Here is a 27,778-nt window from a genome sequence, read left to right as displayed (position 1 = left end):
AACATCACCCCTCCAATTTCCAACTTCACACTCACCCTGTCAGATTCTCACTTAATGTCCAATTCACTGACATCCAGTCATCGCTTTAGGTTACTGGTTAACGTCCAAGTCTCACAGTCATATAGTAAGACAGGAAACACCAGGATACTAAGAACTTGGGCCTTCATTGTCCTGAAAAGATTTCAGCATTGTTAAGGTGCCTACACTGCCAAAGAATGGCAATATCTTTAATGGCAATGTCAGGTCTATGAGTTGAGAGTCAAACACGGTGGGCAAATACTTATGTTTGTACGATTTCTACGTCTTTACCTTGAATACAGCTGGAGATTGGGTCGACAATGCATTTTCTGAAATCTATAATAATTTCCTTAGTTTTTAACATATTTAAAATCGAGGACGCTATCATTACACCATCTCTGACGAATTCAGAGAGGGCACAGCCATGACTGGATTTGTGGCCTCGATGGAGAGACAATAAGACTGTGTCATCTGAGAACTTGACAAGATAGCCATTTTGTTGAGTGGATCTGCAGCTGTCTGTATAAATGATAAAAAGCAGGGGAGAAAGGACACAACCCTGAGGAGAACCTGTATTTAAAGATATAACAGAGGTCATGTGTTCATAAAAACCTGCTGCAGTTTGTTAGTTAAAATAAATAAATAACATAAGAACATTATGTATATACTGCAGTGTTCACACCACATTCCAAAGAAAGAGAGAGAAAATTAAGGTAAAATTAAGGCAATAATTTGCATGAACATTGCTGAGTGGAATGGAGGCAAAATAAAGAAGCTACAATAACTTAAATAATTCAGCTAACTAATAACACCAAAACCCTAACCCTAGAAAAATCTGAGATGTCAGATGCATTCTGGTGCACTTTCTGCTCTATTTACCAAGCAATAAAAACTAATAAATAAATAAATAAATAAAGATAATAATAATAATTTGTTGGGCAAGGTTTTCCACTCCAGTCTTCACACAATTGGTATTGTGCTACTGGCCTTTAATAATAAATAAATAAATATATTGTGGTTCAGAAAACTACACTGTAAAAGAAATGACAATTCAAAGGACTCAAAAATAATAATGATTCTCAGTATCAATTCAAATGGAACAATAGGAGTATTAATAGCACAAACTTGTTCGATCTTCACCCACTTATGAGTTTTTCTAGTTTTGAGCTCCACATTAGAGATATTAGTAGGACTGCTTTCGTCCACCTGCGAAATATAGCGAAGATTCATCCCATCCTGTCTATGGCTGATGCTGAGACAAAAATAACCCAGAAATGTTCACCACGTGAGTAAAAACACAGATTTCTGGTCATTTCCGGAAAACTTTTTGTCACTGCTGGTAGTAGCCGCCTTGCCCATCAGTGTGAGCTCCATTCCAAGGCTGGCATGTCCTCTTTGGAAGCAAGGCGGCTCACGCACTGGATGACTTTGGTATATAAGGCACTTGTTGGGCTGGTTCTGACTTATTTGTCCACTTTTCTGTGGAGAACTATAAGCTGCTATGCCTTATGTTCAAATGACACTTTTTTGGTTCCCCATGTTCAAACGGAAAATGGAAAGAAAGCTTTTAGTTTTGCTTCCCCCTTTTCTTGGAATGGCCTCCAAATGGAACTGAAACTGCCTGGGCTGGTTTCACTGACAGCTTTCTGATAACTATTAGAAAACAGACAACGGAAATCTTTTGGACAATGTGTGTTTTAAACCCTGTCTTCGATCATGAGTTTCTGTGTTAGAGTTTGCATTGTTATTTAAAATAATTGTGTCCATAGGTTAGCTGGTTGTGTTCTATTTTATGGCAGATGTGTTGTTTTTATTATTGCTTTGCGCTGTTGCCTTCTTGGCCTGATCCCCCCTGCAAAAAAGTCTTGATCTCAGTGGGTTTAATGAAGGTTAAATGGGGGGAGGGACAAACCTGTTTCTGTGATATCTCAATGTCATTTTGAGGTGTCAGTGAATCTCTTAACTTAGAGATGTCATCTGACAGGGGCCTTTCAAGAATCACTCATCACCAAGCTTCTTATCCTGTAAAAAGTATCATTTGTTTTGTGAATTCCTTGTAACCTAAGTGAATATGGCAGTTGGGTTAGGGGTTTGTTCTTCTGAGATATGCCAGGAAAACAAAAACTCCAAAGCACTTGCTACTTACGCTCAGGTGCGAGTTCTGGATATCAAGTGTGGCGCACATGTCAGTGAAGTAGCTTAGGTTCTTCTCATCAAGCAGGATATAGACAGGAACCCTGCGCTTATTGGAGGCCTCCATAAGGTCACACAGCAGGTCCACGTCGGTAAACACGTCCATCACGATGGCTATAACCTGCAGCACGAGAGAGACATTTAACCATGCATGAAGATTTAATTACTGTGGGCTTCATTGGAGCACAGCACTGAAACTGCCAGGGGTACATGTTTGAGTGCCAGGGCCCTGAGGCGCTGTACTGCCAAAGTACAAACAACTTGGAAAGCAAAGGCAGGCATGACAATAAGACACTAAACAGGTTCTTGGGTATGCAGCCACCCCAAAAACAAAAAAACAAAACACCTAATCAACTCTTTCCTGTCCCAAGGCCTACATTTCAAAGAGGTGTTCCTGGAACCTGCTCATGACCTTTTAAGATATCCTGCTATACAGAAAAGAGATGCCAAAACCATTTGGAAGCGTTCACATTGCCACCTTGGATTGTATCCAAACATAAATTGCAGTAGGTATAATTGACTCATCTTAATATACCATAATAGTTGAGCAGTTGAGACATGTCCCAGTTTTTTTTTTAAACATCCCAGTTAGTAAGACAACATAAAAGTACTCATGACTGTAAGTCTCTCCACACACGTGCAAATGATTAGTGATCACAGATGTATTTTAGTCCTCTCACTCTGAGCGTTTGCAGGTGCATTTCAGGAAAATGTCTAACTTGGCAATTCTTGGCATTTTTTCGGAGTGTGGTGTACAATTTAGAATGAGCAGAAACATCCTGATGACTGTCACAAACCTGTTCCGTCTGAAAATGAAACTTCTGAGCTTTCGTTCAAAAGTGATGGCTCAGATTTACAGACAGGATACCACACGCTTCACCACGAAACACTTAACTTTTTCAGAGTGTCAGATTTTGGAACATAAAGTGTGGTGATGCGAAATTTGTGTGGATGCTGAAGCTGTTAACATGGACGTGGGGACATAGCTGTTTTTAACAAACTGGCTGGACATGGAGATGGATTTGTTACATTGGAAAAAGTCAGAATACATTATTTCCAGGAGTTAATGGACTTTATTTAAACATGCCACAATCATGAAAGAACTAAAGGCGGAGCTGCAGTCAGCGATTGCGCCTGCTTCTTTGATCGTGCTGAGTTTACATTTGGAAAAACTATCTAATACGGTGAGTCTGGTATGTTCAGGATTTTATCCCTTTTGTGTGTGTGTGTACGTACACGAGGTCTGTTAGAAAAGTATCCGACCTTTTTATTTTTTCAAAAACCTGATGGATTTGAATCACGTGTGCTTGCATGAGCCAACCTTGAACCTTCGTGCGCATGCGTGAATTTTTTCATGCCTGCCGATTGCGTCATTTGCTGGTAAGCAGCCTTTGTGTGAGGATGGGTGTAGTCTCTGGTCTGATTTTCTTTGCAAGGAAATGGCGGAACGACCGGAGCAGCGCAACTGCATCAAATTTTGCCAGAAACTGGGCGACAGCCAGGTGGAAACCATTCGGAAGATTCAGACGGCTTTCAGTGGCTTTTCAGTCATGTGACTATCCGAGAAATTGTGGAAGAGGTGGGCATGTCACAACATGTCCTGTGACGCTTCAACACGAAGGTGCTTTTGCTCCGCCATCAGCTTCGTGCCAAAGCCATCGGCATGAATTTCGCTGCAACTCTTTTCATGGCCAAATCTTCTGTCACAGTGGAATGTGCCGAAAAAGTGCTGATGTCCACCTCTTCCGCAATTTCTCAGATAGTCACACATCGGTCCCGCTGCTCCAGTTGTTCCGCCATTTTCCTTGCAAAGAAAATCCGACGAGAGACAACACCCATCCTCATACAAAGGCTGCTTACCAGCAAATGACGCAATCGACAGGCGTGAAAAAATTCACGCATGTGCACGAAGGTTCAAGGTTGGATTCAAATTCATCAGGTTTTTGAAAAAAATTAAAAGGTCGGATACTTTTCGAACAGACCTCGTATTAAAAAAAAAAAAAAAAAAAAAAAATCAGTGGAACTAACAAGCTTCTTTTTTACTTTGAGAGAGTGTGAATTTGGAGCTGGAATGTGTGTGTGAGTGTGCTGCTCAGCACACATTGTTTTAATTCGCTCCTTGCAGCTGCATGAATGAGTGTCCACTACATTTTTTTTCCCCCTTAGATTTTATAGATAACGACACAATTAATCATGCACAAAGCTGAGCCTCGAGCAGAGATTCTTACTGACCGCAGGTGCACTACATCTTCTGACAGCTGCTGCTTTTACTGTGACTGCATCAAAACAAACGGTTTTCACTTAAAAACGAGTCATCATAACATCACACTTATGTCAACTGTGGAATTAACCTGTGCCTCAGTTAATTAACGTTAACAGCTACATTCCACTGAAGCACACGCTGGAACACTTCTAATAGCTATGTCACTTGTCGGAAACACCCAAGTGCTTTGTTTTCGGCCGTCTCCGTAGCCGTTTGTTGTAAATGCCGTATACTTTGAAACCGGTCACGGAAGTGCGCAAAGTAATCCCGGTGGATCATCGGATGGTCACTAATAGACTAAATCTAAATTGTGGTGCGACATGTCTTTTAAGTATCAAGTCAAGTCTGGGAGCAAATATTGGTGCCGGGCATCACTGCACTCACCACAACACCAAGTCTCCTCAGCTCCTGGATGACAACCACCCAGGCAGACAACCAGCCCATCCTAAATGCTTGCAAGTAACCATTTATCTGCTGCAGCTAGGTCAAACGTGGGCGTGTCCTTGGCCTTCTCCAGCCTGGGATCTTCACCACTGAGGCACCTCTATGCTGGATCATGCACAGAGAAATGTGGCAGATGGCCAGACTGTCAATGCTGATGTTCCCTCACCATGCAATCATCTCCATATCTACAACCCCAATTCCAATGTTGGGACGTTGTGTAAAATGGAAATAAAAACAGAATACAATGTTTTGCGAATCCTCTAAAACCTATGTTCAATTGAATACACCACAAAGACAAGATATTTAATGTTCAAACTGAAACGTTTTTTTTTTTTTTTGAGTGCAAATATTTGCTCATTTTGAAATGGATGCCTGCAACACATTTCAAAAAAGCTGGGACAGTGGTATGTTTACCACTGTGTTACATCACCTTTCCTTCTTACAACACTCAATAAGCATTTGGGAACTGAGGACACTAATTGTTGAAGCTTTGTAGGAGGAATTCTTTCCCATTCTTGCTTGATGTACAACTTCAGTTGTTCAACAGTCCAGGGTCTCCATTGTCGTAGTTTGCGCTTCATAATGTGCCACACATTTCAATGGGTGACAGGTCTGGACTGTAGGCAGGCCAGTCTAGTACCAGCACTCTTTCACTACAAAGCCAAGTTGTTGTAACATGTGCAGAATGTGGCTTGGCATTGTCTTGCTGAAATAAGCAGGGATGTCCCTGAAAAAGACGTTGCTTGGATGGTAGCATGTGTTGCTCCAAGACCTAGAAGTACCTTTCAGCATTGATTGTGCCATCACAGATGTGTAAGTTGTCCATGCCATGGGAACTAACACCCCCCCGTACCATCACAGATGCTGGCTTTTGAACTTTGTACTGGTAACAATCTGGATGGTTGTTTTCCTGTTTTGTCCGGAGGACACGACATCCATGATTTCCAAAAACAATTTGAAATGTGGACTCAGACCACAGAACACTTTCCCACTTTGCGTCTGTCCATTTCAAATAAGCCCAGGCCCAGAGAAGGTGGCGGCGTTTCTGGATGTTGTTGATGTATGACTTTCACTTTGCTTGGTAGAGTTTTAACTTGCACTTGTACAGTGGGGTAAAAAAGTATTTAGTCCCCGATTGTGGAAGTTCTCCTACTTAGAAAGATGACAGAGGTCTGCAATTTCAACTGTGAGAGATAAAATGAGAGAGAGAAAAAAAAAAAAGAAAATCCAGGAAAACACATTGTAGGATTTTTAAAGAGTTTATTTGTATGTGTAAATTATGATGGAAATACGTATTTGGTCACCCACAAAGAAGCAAGATTTCTGGCTCTCTCAGACTTCTAACTTCTTTAAGAAGCTCTTCTGTCCTCCACCTGTTACCTGTATTAATGGCATCTGTTGGAACTCGTTATCTGTATAAAAGACACATATCCACAGCCTCAAACAGTCAGACTCCAAACTCAATTATGGCCAAGACTAAAGAGCTGATCTGTGTTAAGGGAATAATGAACGTGGCCATGTATCATGAGATTTTAAGCCAAAGCCTCCTTCCTTCAGTGAGAGCATTGAAGATGCAACATGGCTGGGTCTTCCAGCATGACAATGATCCCAAACACACCGCTAGGGCAACAAAAAAGTGGCTCCGTAAAAAGCATTTCAAGGTCCTGGAGTGGCCAAGTCAGTCTCCAGACGCAACCTCATAGAAAATTTGTGGAGGGAGTTGAAATTTGTGTTGCTCAGCAACAGCCCCAAAACATCACTGCTATACAGGAGATCTGCATGGAGGAATGGGCCAAAATACCAGCTGCAGTGTGTGCAAACCTGGTGAAGACTTACAGGAAATGTTTGACCTCTGGTCACTGCAACAAGTATGTTACGAAGTATTAAGTTGAACTTTTGTTGTTACTGACCAAATACTTATTTTCCACGATAATTTACAAATAAATTCTTTATAAATCCTACAATGTGATTTCCTGGAACTTTTTTTCCTCATTTTGTCTCTCATAGTTGAAGTGTACCTATGTTGAAAATTACAGATCTCTCTCATCTTTCTAAGTAGGAGAACTTGCACAAACTGTTAACTGACAATGGTTTTCTGAAGTGTTCGTGAGCCCACGCGGTAAGATGCTTTACACAATGATGTCGGTTTTTAACGCAGTGCTGCCTGAGGGATCGAAGGCCACGGGCATTCAATGTTGGTTTTCGGCCTTGCCACTTACATGTAGAAAGTTCTCCAGATTCTCTGAATCTTCTGATTATTTTATGGACTGTAGATGATGGAATCCCTAGATTCCTTGCAATTGAACATCAGGAAACATTGTTCTTAAACTGTTGAACTATTTTTTTCACACAGTTGTTCACAAAGTGGTGATCCTCACCCCATCTTTGCTTGTGAGCGGTTGAGACTTTTGGGGATGCTCCTTTTATATCCAATCATGACACTCACAATTAGTGTCCTCATTTCCCAAACGCTTACTGAGTGTTGTTAGAAGGAAAGGTGATGTAACACAGTGGTAAACATACCACTGTCCCAGCTTTTTTGAAACGTGTTGCAGGCATCCATTTCAAAATGAGCAAATATTTGCACAAAAACAATAAACAATAATGTATTGTCTACCAGATGGTAAACATTTGTACTCCTGATGGAGGATGTGGGACTGATCACAGAGTATTTTCTGTGGTGCTTGCCTATACACCTTATTCAGGAAATCAGGGTGGGCAGCTCCATTTTGCCAAGCAACTTCTGGTTTCCTACTGCGTCTGATGATTAGCGACGTGGGAACACAGTACGCTAGAAGTGTCCAAACATGAGCAGCATTAATTGTTCAGTTTGTGGGTGCACAACAACTGGAAGAAGAGGAAACAATCACTTTCAGAACGAGGTTTTGAACATGGAAAGGAGAGATCTGAGTGCTGTGGACCAGCATTTCACTTGTTCCCTCCTCCATCAAAAGACAAGGATCTCCGGTGCTGGCTAAAGGCGCTGAATTTGAAAAATCCACCCAATGTCTGTTCTTTTTATTTTATGGAGAAAAACCCACACCACTGGAACCTTACCCAGAGAAATGGTTGGGCTACAACGCTCTGTTGAAGAAGCCACAGCTTGTGAGACAAACAGGTAAGCTGTGTTTGTAGCATTAGCTGCTATCTAATTTACTCATTTTTTGGCATTTGATACAACCGAGAACTGCATGAAATAACACCATACGTATATTAACATTGCGTAATCTTGGCATTACGGTGATACTACCTGTCAGGTAGTATTTTAACTTGATTGTGCTTTTCATAGCCAAATCGTTCACACCGAGTTGTTTATTGTTTATTTATTTGGATCCCCATTAGCTACAGCTGAGCTGCAGCTATTATTCCTGGGGTCCACACAAATCAACAAACACAATATACATAAAACAAAAATGCATTCAAAAATATATAAAATGAGAAATTTAAAAAAAAAAAAAGGGGGGGGGGGGGGGAACCAAAACAAGTTCCGATCAAATTAATCTTCACATCTCATCAATTCATATATACAAAAAACTTATCTATAAATGATCAAAAATTAAACCCAGTTTGCTTATTATGTCCATAAATGTCGTTTTAGAAGTACCTTAAAAGAACATTCATTTGAAATGAGTTTGATGCATTCCGGTAATGAATTCTATCACTTCATACCCCTAAATATGACAGTGTTCTTTATGGCATTAGTCCTGGCTACAGGTAGCATAAAGTTTTCCACCACAGCATGTCTGGTTATGTATGCATGATTTTCTGAACTGAAAGAGAAATTCCTAAACAAAAAATACACGGTAACTTAGTGACAATAATCTTTCTGGTAAAAATGATCAGTGAATATACAAGTCTATCTTTAACTAACATCCAGTTTAAATTTTTATGCATTGTAATCATATTTCTCCTATAACTGCAGTTGAGTGCTATACGAACAGCCTTATTTTGAATAATCTGTAATTTATGTATCATTTCCCCAGATGCATTTGACCAAACTGTTGGGCAATAATCGAAGTATACAAATAATAATGCTTTAATAGCATAATTCAAAGTTGAACAACTTAAAAACCTTGCATGTCTTCTCATAATCAATAAACCCCTGCCCATTTTTACAGAAATATCATTTGTATGTTTTTCCATGATAATTTTGAGTCTACCATTACACCCAGCAGCTTAGTCTCATGTACTTGATTTATTCTCATATTATTAATTTTAATGTTTAATACGGGATTTTTCAAAATAACATGACTGGAACCAATAATCATGCAGTTAGTCTTTACTGTGTTTAACACTAGCTTATTGGACATTACCCAGTCAATGACCTTGTGCAATTCCATATTTAAAACAGCTTCCAAGTCACTGTGTGAGCGTGCTGATGTATAAATGGTTGAATTGCTGCATACATTACTATACTAACTTTATCAAAGATATATGGTAAATCATTCATGAAAATTGTAAATAATAGTGGACCGAGGCAAGTCCCTTGTGGCACACCACATACTACACTCCTGGTGCCAGAAAAGCTGCCATTAAAAGACACTGAGTCCTGTTCGATAGATAATTATAAAACCAAGTAAGAGCTGATTGCTCAAAACTATAACCAGCAAGTTTTCCAATAACAACTCATGGTCAATGATATTGAAGGCAGCAGAGAAATCGAGAAACACAGTGCCGACTATATTCTTTTTATCAATCTCTCTGAGCCAATCATCTGACATCTGAGTCAACGCCGTGGCAGTGGAGTGACTCTCTCTCATGCTGGAAGTCTGATTAAATTATTTGACAAAAAATAGTTACTGATTTGCTCAAATACAATAGACTCCATGATTTTTTCCTAACACAGGTAGAATACTTATTGGTCAACTGTTTAAAGTCGAGAACGGAATTTTCTTATTTTTCAGTAGCGGAATAATTTTAGCCTTTTTCCACGCATGCAGACATATATTATAAGCAAAACAGAGGTTTATTATATGAGCAAGAACAGGAGTGATCCAATCGGCTGCTAGTCTGAGAAGCCTACTGTCAAGACCGTCAACACAAAGTAGTTAAAAATAATCGAAGGCCACTTTTTCATGTTATCTTCCCACTCTGTTATGACCTGTGGGTGAGCTAGAGTAGTTCCCTTTGAGCTTTTCAAAAGGTTTTTGTTTCTACCCATGGAATGACTTCCATTGTTCTATATTGAGAACATCGCTCAGCGGAAGTCCAAAGACAAAACGGAAATGCCTCTGTTGTAAAAGTGGGTGGGGCTGAATTGACTGCTCATAGATGGGCTGAAGGGGAAGGGTCCCAGTCCTCCCCATAACCTTCATGGCAGTCTGCACCAGACAGTGCACTGCACCCCATGTTCATGCCCGATCAAGTCTACGTCAACACAGTGTTACTTTTAATTTTTTATTTTTCAACAGTGCACTCACCCATACAACACAATGGAGAATATCACTGAAAGTTTAAAGAGTTTAGCCCTATTCAGACAACAAAGTCATATGGGAATGTGAAGTGGTATTTATTATGACCGGACAGCACGGAATAAGAAAATTAAATATGAATATGTGAGAGATGGGTGGGGCTACTCAAACAGTCAAGATGCATGGTGGTCACTCCTCAAAAAAGACAATACACCAAAACACACACACAAAAATACACAATGCCAAAATACCCTTGGCCATATGATCATTGTCTTCTTTATAATTTGCAGTTGTTTAATTGATGTCCCAGTGCAAAGTAACACCAACCAACCTTAGCTTTCTCCAATCACAGCCACATAAGCCGATAACTTCTTCTGGGTTGTCTGGGTGGCTTTCCTCACTCTTCTCCTTGCACAGTCACTCAGTTTTTGAGAACTGTCTACTCCACACAGATTCACCATACTGTTTGTATTTCTTTGTAACTGATGTAAATAAAGTCCAAGACATATTCAGTGGCAGCTTCACCATCAGAGAGCTTCATCCACAACAACCACAAAAGACTCCAAGCTGTCAATGATGTTAAAGGGGGGAACACATAGTATTAAGAACAGGGGTATGTAAACTTTTGATCAGGGCCATTTGGGTAGTTTCTGCTGTTATTATGACTTAAAGATTGGAGAATTGACAATAAATGGCTTCACCCAACTACTAACCATGAGTGAAAAAAAGTTTGTGTTCTCATTCATATTCTCTGAAAAATGGGGGGAAATCAGAAACTCTGCCAGGGTATGCAAATGTTTGAGCACAGCTATATATGGTTTGGTGCATTAAGAACAGGACTTTAAAACAGCAGGGGTTCACGTGCATGCAAACTAAAGTCTGCAGCTTGCATCACTAATGAGCACGTTCCGACATGTCTGCTCCCACGGGCACACAAGCGAGTGCATGCTGAAATAAATATTTTCTGAACTCTGCTCATACACACATAAAAATGTCTGGAAGAAAACGTGTATACTTGGGAGAACATCTCAGATGATTTTTCGGAAGTTCTTTTCACCCCTGTGGACATTACTAAATTATTTTAACGCTGTAATGCAATGTCCAAAACTAATGTGTGCAGAAATTTCACGGTGCATGTGCACCTCCAAAATGATGGTTTCCCACCACTACAAACAAACATCAAGGCAACCTGAACAGTAATAAAGATCAGAGCAGTTATCTTCTGATGGTTATGCCTGTTCCTGGAGAGGATTATGGTTTACTGAATAGAGGTACTGTGGTGTTAATTTGGCTCATGTACTCCGTGAAAAAGAAAAGGGGATCAATGTTACCATGGAAACATCTTGGACAAACCTGCAGCATATTCCACATCTGTGCAGTCCACCATAAAGTCCAGAATATTTTAAAACCCAGTTATACATTTCTTCTATCTAAGAGACTGTTGATGTGGGGGACAATTCCGAGGAACGTGCAGGGCTCAGGGGTCGTATCCAACTGAGAAAACAAAGCCGGACTTCATTCTTCTACTTACATTAAAGTGAATGTACAGTACAGTGCCACCAAATGTTCCAGTGCTGAACTGCAGTCTGCCTGCAGGGAATTCATTAAAGACTGCTGTCTTTTTGAAATTGCACAAAAATTTATTTGAAATGTGTATCTCTTTTTTTATAAAGATTTATTTCCATACTACTGATTTTATATATATATATATATATATATATATATATATATATATATATACACACATATACATACACACACACACACACTTTAACGTTGCTGAATCTTCAGTACCATAGTTTTATTGGTATCCGACTAGAATAATTTCAGAAAACCTGTGAAATAAGCATTTCTTTGTAAAACCTTCAATGAAAATGTATGCATATTTATTATCCCCCCCACTTGATTCAAATTAGGGTATTTTAACTTATTCTTATTGTAATGGCTTGCACATACAAACAAACATCTGATTCTACCCTAAATGTATCATTTAATAAATGGTGCATTTGTGATTACAAGATTAAACAAATTCACTCATGGAAAACAAGGGAATTATGTATGAGACCTAAATTATATGCTGGTGCAACATTTAATTTTATGTAAAAATAGTTACAGTAAAATTAATAACCAAATGCTATTTTCCATGAGCTACAAACACTGACAGTCAGCCTTCAATCGCATAAAATATTAGATTTAACCCTTAACATAAACTTGAGCTAAATGACAACTTCAGCCTTTTTTTTTTTAAACAGATGGATTTTATTATAAAATAATAAACAGCTCTGCCTTTTCACAGTCAAACTAATGTCTTCAAAATGATTAGATTGTAATATATTAATAATCCTTCACATTTTACTGTTTTATCTTTGGGATACAACAGTTCTAAGTTCTGTGTAGTAAAAACATTGTAACAAGACTAAATTAGATTAATATTCATTCATGTGGGCACTTCGCATACAGTGCATCCAACTATACGGAACGTTACACGTACATTAACAGTAACTGAACTCCATTAGTCACTGAACCTACAAATCTGCACTTAATGGAGTTTAGTGTTCTCTGTAGTGCAAATTTGATAAATACATTTTTTTTATTTCTATTGCAAAAATTTGCACTTTTTAAAATTGGCTCAGCTGCATGTTGGGTTGACGTTCTCTGAAAATTAGAAGATTTGGCACAATCAGCATTTAACAGCCTTTTCCTGTGGTGAAGCGGCACAGGATGCACACCAGAACATTCCTCAAGAATCTCTCTCTCTCTCTCTCTCAAAAAAAAAAAAAAAAAACATCTCTCTGTGGGTGAATGAATATCATCTGTGCACGTATTACTCCAACATACAATGAGGAGGATCTTTGGGTTTCTGTCAAATAAACTAACTGAGGGCTTCCATTGTTAGGGAATGTCAGCAAGGACATCACAAACGTGACACTTTTGCACATCACCATCCAGTCATTTGATCTCATCAGCCCGACTCTGCAAAAACAGACTGAAGTTCTTGTGACAAGAAACCAATTTCTTCATCTTGATGCATCTTCTCACCGTGGACACAAGTATTACATAACCACACATTCAAAATAAATCTATTTATAGATGCAAGAAGGAAATGTGTCCAAAGAGATGACTCATATCAACGTGATCGTCCAATAAGCTAACAGTATTCATAAATCACACAAATCAGGAAAGTCACATGTGCTTCTGTGAGAAATCGCGTTTATACATCATTAGAAACCTTGGCGAGCTGGCACAAAGTCGGCGATTCAGGAGCTGAGCTTAAAGTGTCCTGATCTGTGACTTGCATGCCGTTTGCTCAAGGAGCACCAACGTCTGCCTCGGGCGCCCAACGGAGTTACAAGCGGATCAAATAAGACAGCAGGAAGGGTGGCGGCAGCTCAGACCTGCTGCATTTGTTTGTCAAAAAGGCAAGTGGAAACCGGTGGAGAAATGCACACACTCAGGTTTGACTGAAGGAAAACAAGAAGTCCCAGCTGACAGTGCAACCTCGTGATTTCTGCAGGGAAACACCATCATGAACGACTGCGACAAACCATTATTTCCTTAATGGATTACTGACACGATTAACTTTCTGAACGACTGCACCAGCTACAAAACAAGAAAAAGTAGATAAGAAATTATAATATTTTTTCAAAGTTTAAAGACCGATCTTTATTTGTCTGAAATCCAAAAGACAACATTCAGGTTTTTGAAATCAGTTTTAAAAAAGTTTCTCAAATGAGTTTAAACAATAATTCCATAGTTTTAAGAGATGGGACATACATGGTTCATAAAAGTGGTTTTGAACCCATTTTCAGAATGTTCATAACTATATACAGTAGTGTTCAGAATAATAGTAGTGCTATGTGACTAAAAAGATTAATCCAGGTTTTGAGTATATTTCTTATTGTTACATGGGAAACAAGGTACCAGTAGATTCAGTAAGAGCCGTGGTGGGATTGGAGTTTGTGTTCGCTGTGCGTGGATTAACTCGACACTCTGCAGCGCTCTCAGATGTCTTCAAGTCTCACAATGTGGTTTGTGCTCGTCAACAACCAGTCAATATTTTAGTTTGAGGCTGTACGATTTTTTTAAACTCTGTCAGTTTGCGACGAGCCCGTGAGAGGCCCCAGCCGGGACCGGAGTTCGGCAGAGGTTGCTATTAGCCTGTGGCTTGTTGGAGGCCTCCAACCAGGGCCAAAGCTCGACATCAGCCCGCAGTTCATGGGAAGTTCCAGCAAGGACCACTTTGTCGGTGGGCGACAACGCCCCGCAGCTTGTTGAAGGCCCCTGCCAGGACGGTGACCCGTCGAGGGCCCCAGCCAGGACCGGAGTTGACGGAGGTCGCCATTAGCTTAGCCTAGCCTGCAGAAGCAGGCCTTCAGCTTAAGCCAGAGGAGGGAGAAGCAAGATGGCTACCAAGGAACCATACAGTTTCGCAGATACTGTGCATGCACCTCACAAACTGTTGAAATCCATTAAAAATCCAACAATCCCTAACAGAATATGGATTTTGGGGGTTATCTTAGCAATTTTTCTGTTTTTTTTTTTTAATCAATGCGGGGTCGGTTTACAGCCAGAAACTCATACCGGCCTTCTTTATGTACAAGAAGTCATTATCTCCTGCATTCAGCTTTGCTTGACTATGGACCTGAAAAGATTCCGTCGAAGCCAGCCAAGTCAAAACCTGTAAGTGCTTCTACAAACTTGCTTTACTTGGCTGTTATAGTACTGCTGGCGGGGGATGTTGAGATCAACCCTGGACCGGAGTCACAACTGTCTAGGCTTGATCTCGGTGTGCAGTTAGCCAAAAATTTACAGCCATTTCAAGCATTCCACTTTCCAGCAGTGCAGTTCCCACTGGCTGCTTCGCGGGTGCCGAGACTGTTGCCGGAACTGCCGTTCCTGTTAGATTCGCTTTGATGGCGCAGATTGGGTGTGCGCCAGTTTTACAGCGCGTGTGGTTACCACGACCGATGTTGGGAGCCTTGCTGGGTCAGGGGGAGATCATCTATGCCCCGGCTCTCCCTGTGTCAGTGGGGACGATGTATCCCGAAGGGCCTGTGCTGGGAGTCCACCCCTCTGCTTTACGAAGGAGTGGTGTTGCTCCTTTGTGTGCAAAGTGTGCATGTCCTGCACTGCCTGTGGAAGGACCTTCACTGGTGGGACGGATCTCGTTTGTCGCTTCGAGTGACAGCACAGTGGACGTGAGCCTTGTGGAGTCCGTTCCAGAGAGCTACACACAAGCAGTAACAGCGCTCTCAATGAAGACAGACCTCGGACAAGTGCATAGTCTTTCGAACTGTACTAATATAGCAACAATTGCTGGACCTCAACCAGACCCCATAACATCTACGTGCAGAAATCCAGTATTCAAGAAGCATAGGCGTTCAAAATTGTTTACTACTCTGAACCACGCCCGGATTATGTGGGATCCAAGTTATAAGAAAACTGGTGTGCTCGGAGGTCACTTAAATGTGTGCAGTATGGTATCAAAACGCAAACAATTAGAATATTTAATGTGTGATTCAAATCTTGATTTTTTTGGTTTATCAGAAACACGGCTTACTAGTGCCTCGCCAGATTCAGCGGTACCGATACCAGGCTATAATATTTTTAGAAAAGACAGATCAAGGAAAAGGGGGTGGGGTACTGCTGTATGTCAGGAGTAAATGTAATCAAATGGTATGGCCCAATAAGATTATACTAGAATGCACTGGAGTAAACATTTCTCTTTCTGTGGAAATGTCACTGACTGTAATCTGTCTCTACCGTAAACCGTCTTCCACAAACGAGTTTTATGATCAATTGCGGGATTTACTTAAAACATGTGATCATAAAAAAGAAATCATCATATTAGGAGACTTCAATGTAAATTGGGATGACAAAAAAGACAGGAAAAATCTGAAAAATTACTGATCAATTTAATTTTACACAATTAATTGAGAATCCGACCAGAATTACAAATTGTTCAGAATCCCGAACTGACTTGCTTTTCTCAAATAAGCCTGAAAGGATCACTAAAACATATAATTTACTGACTGGTCTCTCAGACCATAATGTTATTCTTTGTACAAGAAAATTAACTAAGCAACGTTTTGAGCATTCATACTCCAATCATGTTAGGAAACAAATGTCTATAGTTATACCAAAGAATCAACAACAAAACTTGGGAAAAGCATTAAAGGATCTCACTTGGGAAAGTGTAACCTCATGTGACAATACTGAAATATGCTCTGATATATTTCTTAACAAATTCAAAATGTATGTAGTTCTTTTACAAAAAACATGAATTATAGGAAAAAAAAAATCTTATTCTGTCCCATGGGTAGATTCAAATTGTATAAATTTAATGAAAAAAAAAGAAAAAAGAAAAAGAGAGACCAGTTATTGAAAAACTCAAAATCCAGGTTGACAGACAGACAGAAATATACTTCAATGCGAAATAGAGTAATATCAGAAATGCGAAGAGCAAAAGCAAATATTTTATCACAATAATGCAAAACGCAAATGGAAAACAAATATGGCAGAATATTAAACTTTTAGTGAGGCAGAAAAAGAAAGATGCAAATGATTTGGAATTGAAAATTAATAACCAGCTTGTGAATGATCCTACGATCTTAGCAAAAGAGCTGAATTTATCATTTCTACGCTCTGTTGAAGAGATGGCAGCAAGCTTCAAATCGCCTGAAATAACCTACAATATTCCAGTACACAGTCAAACGTTTAATATAGAACTAATATCAGAGGTTGAAACTTTAATTATAAATGCCATGAAGGAGTCCAAAGCTAAAGACCATCATGGCTTTGATGTTGGATTCCTAAAAACACATAAAATGGCTCTAGTACATCCAGTTACGCATTTAATAAATTTGTCAGTTGAGCATTCCATTGTACCACAGATATGGAAGACGGCCACAGTTACCCCAATTTTTAAGGGGGGGGGGGACAAAAATAATATTAATAACTACAGACCAATTAGCATACTGTCAGTCTTTTCTAAAGTCCTTGAAAAGTGGGTTGCCAAGCAAATGATTCAACATCTACAAAGTGGCCAAACTACTCTGCATCCCATGCAATTTGGTTTTCGTACCTACCATTCAACTGAGACTGCCATAACAATGTTCATGGAAAAAGTGAAAAGTCTTTTGGATAAAAACAATTGTGTAGGAGCAGTTTTCTTAGATTTGCGTAAAGCATTTAATCGAGTGAATCATAATATTTTATTATTAAAGTTGCAATCTTTTAATTTTTCTGAGCATGCCATAAAATGGATGGCTTCTTATTTATCAAATAGAAAACAAGCCACCATGGTAAATGGTATTAAATCCCCCTACTTAGATTGTGCACTAGGAGTCCCCCAAGGATCTATCTTGGGGCCCTTTTTATTTTCATTATTCATTAATGACCTACCAAGTGTTTGTGAAGATGTGGACATACAACTTTACGCTGATGATGCAGTAATCTACACAAGTGCAAGATCACCTGAGGCAGCAGCTCAAACTCTTACATCAGCCCTAGAGTATATTTCAAATTGGCTTAACGGATCATGTCTGAAATTAAACATACAGAAAACTGTATGTATTTTTCAAAAAAGGCTTCCAAAATAGAGTGCTCCAATGTGTACATCGGAGATGATGAACTGTCCATCCATCCATCCATTTTCTTCCGCTTTATCCGGAGTCGGGTTGCGGGGGCAGCAGCTCAAGCAAAGCCGCCCAGACCTCCCGATCCATACACACCTCCCCCAGCTTCTCCGGGGGAACCCCAAGGCGTTCCCAAGCCAGCCGAGAGATGTAGTCTCTCCAGCGTGTCCTGGGTCTTCCCCGGGGCCTCCTCCCAGTGGGACGTGCCCGGAACACCTCTCCAGCGAGGCGTCCAGGGGGCATCCGGAAAAGATGCCCGAGCCACCTCAACTGACTCCTTTCGATGTGGAGGTGCAGTGGCTCGACTCCGAGCTCCTCCTGAGTGACCGAGCTCCTCACCCTATCTCTAAGGGAGCGCCCAGCCTCCCTAAGGAGGAAACTCATCTCGGCCGCTTGTACTCGCGATCTCGTTCTTTCGGTCATGAGCCAAATCTCATGACCATAGGTGAGGATCAGAACGTAGGTCGATGGGTAAATCGAGAGCTTTGCCCCCCTACTCAGCTCTCTCTTTACCACGACGGTCCGATACAGCAACCGCATCACTGCAGATGCTGCACTGATCCGTCTATCGATCTCACGCTCCATCCGTCCCTCACTCATGAACAAGACCCCGAGATACTTAAACTCCTCCACTTGAGGCAAGGACACTCCACCGACCTGAAGAGGGCAAAACACCTTTTTCCGGTCGAGAACCATGGCCTTGGATTTGGAGGTGCTGATTTTCATCCCGGACGCTTCACACTCGGCTGCAAACTGCCCCAGTGCACGCTGAAGGTCCTGATTTGACGAAGCCAACAGAACCACATCGTCCGCAAACAGCAGAAACGAGATTCTGTGGTTCCCAAACCAGACCCCCTCTACACCCTGGCTGCGCCTAGAAATTCTGTCCATAAAAATAATGAACAGAACCGGTGACAAAGGGCAGCCCTGGCGGAGGCCAACATGCACTGGAAACAGGTTTGACTTACTACCGGCAATGCGAACCAAGCTCCTGCTGCGGTCGTACAGGGACTGGATAGCCCTTAGCAAAGGACCCCGGACCCCGTACTCCTGGAGCACTCCCCACAGGGTGCCCCGAGGGACACGGTCGAACGCCTTCTCCAGATCCACAAAACACATGTGGACTGGTTGGGCGAACTCCCATGAACCCTCGAGCAACCGATGGAGCGTATAGAGCTGGTCCAGTGTGCCGCGACCAGGACGAAAACCACACTGCTCCTCCTGAATCCGAGGTTCGACCATCGGTCGAATTCTCCTCTCCAGTACTCTGGAATAGACCTTACTGGGGAGGCTGAGGAGTGTGATCCCCCTATAGTTGGAACACATCCTCCGGTCCCCCTTCTTAAACAGAGGGACCACCACCCCGGTCTGCCAATCCAGAGGCACTGTCCCCGATCGCCACGCGATGTTGCAGAGGCGTGTCAGCCAAGACAGCCCCACAACATCCAGAGACTTAAGGTACTCAGGACGGATTTCATCCACCCCAGGAGCCTTGCCACTGAGGAGCTTTCTAACCACCTCGGTGACTTCGACCTGGGTAATGGATGAGTCCGCCTCTGAGTCCCCAGTGTCTGCTTCCTCTTTGGAAGACGTGACGATGGGATTGAGGAGATCCTCGAAGTACTCCTTCCACCGCCCAACAACATCCCCAGTCAGGGTCAACAGCTCCCCACCCGCACCATAAACAGTGCTGGTGGAGAGCTGCTTCCGCCTCCCGAGGCGTCGGACGGTTTGCCAGAATCTCTTCGAGGCCGACCGATAGTCCTCCTCCATAGCCTCCCTGAACTCCTCCCAGACCCGAGTTTTCACCTCTGTGACCGCACGGGCTGCAGCACGCTTGGCCTGCCGGTACCTGTCAGCTGCCTCTGGGGTCCCACCTACCAAAAAGATAAGTAGGACTCCTTCAGCTTGACGGCATCCCTTACTTCCGGTGTCCACCACAGGGTTCGGGGATTGCCGCCGCGACAGGCACCAGAGACCTTGCGACCACAGCTACGAGCAGCCGCATCGACAATGGAGGTGGAGAACATGGTCCACTCAGACTCCATGTCTCCAACCTCCCCCGGGATCTGGGAGAAGCTCTCCTGGAGTTGGGAGTTGAAGACCTCGCTGACAGAGGGTTCCGCCAGTCGTTCCCAGCAGACCCTTATGATACGTTTGGGCCTGCCAGGTCTGACCGGCTTCCTACCCTCCCAGCGGATCCAACTCACCACCAGGTGGTGATCAGTCGACAGCTCTGCCCCTCTCTTCACTCGAGTGTCCGAGACATGTGGCCGAAGGTCAGATGATACGACTACAAAGTCGATCACCGACCTCCGGCTCAGGGTGTCCTGGTGCCACGTGCACTTATGAACACCCTTGTGCTCAAACATGGTGTTCGTGATGGACAAACTGTGACTAGCACAGAAGTCCAACAACTGAACACCACTCACTGAACTGCAGTTAGTTAAAGAATTCAAATATTTGGGAGTGTTGCTGGACTCGACACTCTCCTTTAAAAATCATATTAAAATGATAACTAAAATAATCAAATACAATGTGTTTAACTTCAACCAAATAAGGAGGTCAATGACAGATCAAGCGGCTATGATGTTCTTGCACTGTATGATTTTTTTCTCATGTAGGTTACTGCATAACCAGCTGGTCTCTCACAGGTGTGACAATTTTAAAACCGATTGAAAGGCTTTATAAAAGAGCACTGAACATTTTAGATAAAAGACCATTAAATGGCTCCAGGACAATCAAAGACAGTTTGGAGTTACCTGTAAGTGCTGTGACAGTTAGAAGACGCCTGTGTGAAGCTAATTTATTTGCAAGAATCCCCCGCAAAGTCCCTCTGTTAAATAAAAGACGTGCAGAAGAAGGTTACAATTTGCCAAAGAACACGTCAACTGGCCTAAAGAGAAATGGGGGAATATTTTGTGGACTGATGAAAGTAAAATTGTTCTTTTTGGGTCCAAGGGCCATAGACAGTTTGTGAGACAACCCCCAAACTCTGAATTCAAGCCACAGTTCACAGTGAAGACAGTGAAGCATGGTGGTGCAAGCATCATGATATGGGCATGTTTCTCCTACTATGGTGTTGGGTCTATATATCACATACCAGGTATCATAGGTACCAGGTAACAAGCAAAATCTTGGTTCCAACCCAACAAAATTGGTTTGGCCTTGCAGATGTGAAGAAATCACGAAAAACTGTGGTTATACAACTAAATATTAGTTTAGTGATTCACAGGATTTCTAAAATAGCAGTTTGAACATAATAGTTTTGAGTTTGTAGCGTCAACAGCAGATGCTACTATTATTGTGAACACCCCCTTTTCTACTGTTTTTTTTTTTTTTTTTTTACTAATAACCCAATTTCATAGCCTTAAGAGTGTGCATATCATGAATGCTTGGTCTTGTTGGATTTGTGAGAATCTACAGGTACCTTGTTTCCCATGTAACAATAAGAAATATACTCAAAACCTGGATTAATCTTTTAGTCACATAACACTACTATTATTCTGAACACTACTGTAGAAAAGTCTATTCCAACTGTTAAATTTTATGAGATTACATCTCCTACAAACAAATTGGTTAGGCCCATTTCAAAAAAAGATAAATAGTCATGTTTATCCCAATTTAAAGCTACGTGTCATCACTGTAGCACTACAGTACAAAACCACTTTATCAAAAACAAAATCAAAACTTGGGTTGGGTATCAAGAACCGGTTCTTTTTGGGTAATCGTTAAGAAATGATTCAATCCACCGATATCAATAGCCTTTTTTCTTAACGATTCCCTTATCGGCCCTTCAGAGCAGCCATTGTTTTTGAGGGTGATTGTCGGGAAAATGATCATTCCTCTACGTTGATTACAGACCCTGTAGCGGCTCTGTAATCAACCGTTTCTGCAGCGCGACAGCACTTTGAAGCGTGAACCATTGAAGCAATGCTTCGATCCACTAGCTCGTTGGTTCTTTGATTCACTGCTCTTTGGAAACGGCAAGTTCGCATCTTAACCCCTCTCAAAGCCATTAAAATACTGTCAGTCACTTTGTGTGGATTACCGTCACTAAATGGGACTCATGTCTTGTTGCAGTCGAGAAACGAGAATCGTCCTCTGTTCCGTCGGCACAGCTCCAAACGTTGCACCGCTCTCTGCCGAGACAGAGTCCGGTCGGAATAATACCTTCAAAATGAATTGCCACCTCTTACAAACATAAGACAGACAAGAAACTACAATCGACTAAAACATTTTTTCCTCCCAAAATGAGACGTGCTGCGTTCTTTATAAATTACATCCTGATGTGCTGTAAGAGCTCAGTTCAGATGTATTGGAAGACATTCATGCCAATAATGTCTGAAAGGAAATGCTTTTGACAATAACTACAGATTGTTTATTTCTATTTATGTCCAGAGATCAAGGATACACCATGTAGAGATTATTATGTCCAAAGTTTAAGGATCCAGTGACAAATTTCATATTTATTTACTTTAAGACTCAATCAAATGTTGTTCAATTTCAATTCAATTAGCTTATAAAGCGCCAAATCACAACAAACGCCAGCTCAAGGCGCCTCACACAGAACCGTTCCAACATAAAAAAAAAAAAAAAAATTCAAATACATAATCAAAAACAGAAGTAAAAGAATAAAACAGATAAAAAATAAAAACTACTCATAAGAAAGAGAATAAAATAGGCTTTCAGTCTTGACTTAAAAATGTTCACGGACTCCGACTGCCTCATGGTCACAGGAAGACCATTCCACAGAGCGGGTGAACGATAAGAAAAAGCTCTTTGACCCGCTGACATAGAAAACCTGTAAAGCCTACTTTTAGTACACAAAAAAATTCACAAGAGGTATCGATAAGGGAACTGATAAGGAATCGGATCGATAATGGCATCGATAAAATCTTATCGATACCCATCCCTATTCAAAACACATTTGGGAATATTGAACACAGACTCATTTCAGTAGATAAAAAATCTTTTTGTTTGGTGAATCATTTTTTTTTATTCTCGACTTTGTCGCTCCGACTGACAGGAATGGATGTACAGCTCAGTGACACTGGGCTCATCCTTCTGAAAGATGTGGCCTGAAATCATTTTTTCGCTCTCAAAGCAACAAAAGTGGCTGTCTGAAGTTGTCTAGCTTGATTCCAATAGGGGATTTCAAACTTATTTTAAGGACACTTGGAAAAATCCCTGGAAGTTGTTCCTGTTTTTAGTATTTTAATCTGCTTCTGTTTGGTACTTTGATTTTCCTGTTTTGTACTGATACTGTGCATTATATATGTCTGTAAATAACTGTTGTTTGTTACATTCCATGTTTGACTGAAACAGGTCTCTCGAGAATGAGACTTAAGTAGAAAAGTCTTTTTTTTTTTAATAAATGGGACGATTGTTTACATTAATGGTGAGCAGTCACAGAATAGTGAAATGTACGGCATAAATAGCTGCTGTATTATTAAACTTGTCCAACACGTTGTCAGTGATGTTATTGTGACTTCTTTGGCCGAGCGCTCACTGTAGCCATCCACAGGAGCCCTGGAGGCCCCTGGAAATATAAAAACCTAGTGAGACCATAAAAGTCTTTGACCTACTTTCTATTATTGGCTGACTATTACTGATTGTTTGCAAGACACAAACCACACAGGGTTGATCTTTTGAAGTTACAAAAAAAAAAAAAAAAAAAAAAAAAAAGCACAACAATGGCACAGACTGTCTGATGCTGTAACATACAGATATTACAAATACGAGGTCTGTTAGAAAAGTATCACACTTTTTTTTTTGCAAAAACCTGATGGATTTGAATCACGAGTGCTTGCGTGAGCAAACCTTGAACCTTCGTGTGCTGAGTGAACTTTTTCACGCCTGTCGATTGCGTCATTTGCTGGTAAGCAGCCTTTGTGTGAGGACATGTGTTGCGCTCTCGGCGGATTTTCATTGCAAGGAAAATGGCAAGAACGACTGGAGTAGCGCTGCATCAAATTTTGCCAGAAACTGAGCGACAGCCAGGTGGAAAACCATTCGGAAGATTCAGATGGCTTTCGGTGGCGTTTCAGTCATGTGACTATCCGAGAAATTGTGGAAGAGGTGGGCATCATTTTTCGGAGTCCAGCATGTCCTGTGAGACTTCAACACGGAGGTGCTTTTGCTCCGCCGTCAGCTTCGGCACAAATTTCACCGCCACTCTTTTCATGGCCAAATCTTCTGTCACAGTGGAATGTGCCAAAAAAGTGGTGATGTCCACCTCTTCCGCAATTTCTCGGATAGTCACACGACGGTCCCACATCACCACAGCGTTCACTTTGGAAATGATCAGGCCATCTTTAAACCGGTTGTACCGCTCCTTAATCTGTGTGATGCCCATAGGATCGTCACCAAAAGCTGTCTGAATCTTCCGAATGGTTTCCACCTGGCTGTCGCTCAGTTTCTGGCTAAATTTGATGCGGTGCTGTTCCAGTCGTTATGCCATTTTCCTTGCAATGAAAATCCGCCAAGAGCGCAACACATGTCCTCACACAAAGGCTGCTTACCAGCAAATGATGCAATCGACAGGCGTGAAAAAGTTCACGCATGCGCACGAAGGTTCAAGGTTGGCTCATGCAAGCACACGTGATTCAAATCCATCAGGTTTTTTCAGGTCCAATACTTTTATAACAGACCTCGTATTACAGTCACTTTGCATCATGAAATTTCCAGGAGCCTCCCACAGTTACCATCTATTGTTTCTGAACAATCTATCAAGTTGAAGTTTCCTTTTTTTTATAACCCTGATCACATTAAATTAAAGATAGCCATCAAGGCTCATTTCATCTTTGATTGGTTGTTTCCTTTGATGAAATACTGTTTTGAAAAATTACTTTTGGAAGTCAGTCTATAGGGCAGCTGTCCCAGAAATGTAATGTAATTACATTACAAATTACAGTAATGTAATTTTGTTATTGACATTTATTTTTAAGATTGGAGTTTTGTTCTTAGATTTTTGGGAACATCCTGTATAAATAGTCATTACAAATATTACTATTAATAAGAAATGTGTGATTTTTTTTTTTTTTTTTAGCATACAAGTCACACCAGAGTACAAGTCACAGAACCTTAAAAATTAGTAAAAATAAATAAATAAAAAAATACCCTGGAAAATATAATGTAATGTGCCTATATATATATATATATATATATATATATATATATATATAGTTACCGTTGGACACAATCCAATTGAATTTTAGCATTCAAACAGGTAACTTCCTTAGACTTACAACAGAAAGTGCTTTCTGAATAAAATTTTGGTGTTTGTATAAGATAAATGGACTGCATACATATAGCATAGCACTTTTCCATCTACATCAGATGCTCAAAGCTTACATATGCCTCAAATTCACCCCGATGTCAAGGTGCTGCCATACAAGCTACTCACTGTACACAAGAGCAATTAGGGGATTAAGGAACTTGCTCAAGGGCCCTTAGGGATCCTCTGGTCTCAAGCCCAACGCTTAAGACAGACTAGACCATCACCTATGGTCTTTTCAGTATAAAAGAGTGTTTTTTTTTTTCCCCAAGATGTCAGTGGCTCCTGGAAATACTAACTTAAAAAAGGTTGGGGGCCCCTCATCAAGAATTTATGAATGGGGGTCTGTACACACAAACCTACAAATCAAATAAGCTTTTTTCTTACAGAATGATTCATTTTTAATGGCTTATGTGATGTCAGATTAGCTTTTAGGACAAAACTTTAAAACATGTTTGTGAAATGTTGGGGATGTCATGAGATCTAAAATTAAACTTTGTTAAGTTTGTTAAATATCTTTATGTCAAATTGTTAATAGTCTTCATAAAAGTTTGACTGTTTAATCAATCTGCTGATGATAGACGTGTTGATAATTGCAATAGTCAACAGTTTGTTTATACATTTCAATAAGGTTGAGAAAAAAAAAACCCCCACAAGTACCAAAATTAACTTCACAGCAAACCTCAGCAAAATAAGTTGTTTGAAAAATTGTATTTATCAATCCATGCCCACTTTTTCTAAATAGCCGAGCAATAATATTTGCCAACTTTTGCACCACGTTTTCATGTAATATAAAGAAAAACGCTTGCCAGTTTTATTTTTAATGAGTGTAAATTAAATATATTTGGGACTGTTGGACCGAGTGGATTATTTATATGAAGTATTATTATTAGTAAAACTTTTAAATGAACATTTTATGACATATTTGGGATTGAATAATGCGGGAAGTAATAGATAAATAGCTCTGTTGAGATGTTCAAAAAGCAACTAAAGACTCTACTTTTTAAACAGGCTTTTCATGGCTAATAATCTTTAGTACTGAGTGTTTTACTGTATATTTTTATTGTTTTACCTTGTAAAGCGCTTTGTGACCCCTGTCTGTGAAAAGCGCTATATAAATAAAGTTTACTTACTTAATCTTAATTTATTTGCTTTTAAATTTTAGTGAAGCTAATTCTTTTAAAACTCTTCCCCCCCCTGCAGTCTCACCTTCTTGGCTTTGTTGATCAGGGACCTGATGAGGTCTTTGACGTTGTGAGATTTGTCTCTCTGGAAGTAGATCTGGGTCTCCGAGGGGCCGCACCTCCCCTGGGACTCCGGCCAGCCGAGCTCCAGCAGCGGCGGCTCCTCGTCGGACATCATGGGGAAGTAAGTCCCGGAGGTCAGCTCGGACACGTCGTCTCCATCCCCGAAGTCCCGGTCGTTGGGTCCGGTTCCGTCCGAGCCGCCGGTCTTGGCGGCGTACTGGCTGATGTAGCGGATCTCCAGCGTGGACAGAAAGTTGAGCTCCCGTTCCTCGTGCAGCACTCGCCGGTACTCCTTCTCTCCGTGCTCCAGCAGCGCGTCGGTGGCCAGCCGCGCCACCTCGTTGTGGCTCAGCTCCAGCGTGGAGACCTGCCGCCACGGGTTCTTCACCTCCTCCAGCCGGGTGGCCAGCTTCCCCAGCAGCTTCCTGCCGTTCATGGCCGGCCGCAGACCCTCCGAGCTGATCATAGCACCTCCGCAGCCCGCCGCTACTTCACCCGAACCCTCCGCCGCTTCTAAACTATTTCTCACTTAATATGTGTTACAGCGACGCGGTGACGCAATGAATTATAGAACATGCGCTCCAGAGCCATCGATTAATAATGGGTTATTAATCAACTACAAACACGCGGGCATCAGAAACTTTCACATCCGATATATTTAAAGCCACTTTTAACTCAACAACGAGCCTGAACAAGTAATGATCTTCTTTTGACAAGTCAGCAGCACTAGTTTGTCCTCCGCGACTGGTGACAGTGTCACAAAGCCTGTGAAGTCCCAGGAGTCTTCAGCGGATAAATACAATCCTTCTCTGTTTGCGCCTCACCTGTGCTACCTGCGATCCCATTGGTCTTTATCCCTCAGAGACTCCACCCTGTCTCTTCTTCTCCTCAAGGAGAACCATAATAATACAACAAAATAACTTCCTGTTGTAAATGTCAAATTAAAAGAAAATTGTAAGGAAGTACAATCTGAGCTGGTTAGTGAGAAGTCATGGGTGAAGTTTTTTTATGAACTTTATACCAGAAGCAGGTTGTATCCAGAGGAAGGTCCCATTAAAGTCTCCATCAGAATTTTTTTTTTTTTTTTTTTAAAGAAGGGATTATTCACCTTTGTAAAAGACAGTAACTGTCTCAATCATTTCTTTTCAGTTGCTTTGAAAAGACTTCACAAAGCGCAACATACCTCATAATTGAGATGTTCATTCAGTTTATTGGTGTGTTTATTTTTCATCTCCTTCAGATGATTAAAATACATCTGAGATGCCTTACACAAAATGTGTAATCAC

At 41.1% G+C, this 27,778-nt stretch overlaps 1 protein-coding gene across 1 annotated transcript in view; it reads right to left on the bottom strand.

The window, feature by feature from the left end:
• fam83c (family with sequence similarity 83 member C) overlaps positions 1-27,778 on the bottom strand; it is a 45,399-nt gene that overhangs the window by 17,035 nt on the left and 586 nt on the right. Inside the window, exons 2-3 of the mRNA XM_034165908.1 lie at positions 26,455-27,002; positions 2,165-2,332 (exon numbers count right to left, since the gene is read on the bottom strand). Of these exons, the coding sequence (XP_034021799.1) occupies positions 2,165-2,332; positions 26,455-26,958 (672 nt within the window). The 5' untranslated portion in view covers positions 26,959-27,002. The remainder of the gene's footprint in view (positions 1-2,164; positions 2,333-26,454; positions 27,003-27,778) is intronic.

The sequence above is a fragment of the Thalassophryne amazonica genome, chromosome 3 (assembly GCF_902500255.1).
Source record: "Thalassophryne amazonica chromosome 3, fThaAma1.1, whole genome shotgun sequence".
NCBI classification, from domain to species: Eukaryota; Metazoa; Chordata; class Actinopteri; order Batrachoidiformes; family Batrachoididae; genus Thalassophryne; species Thalassophryne amazonica.
Note: the sequence above shows the minus strand (reverse complement) of the source record. Positions and strands in the feature narration are given on the sequence as shown.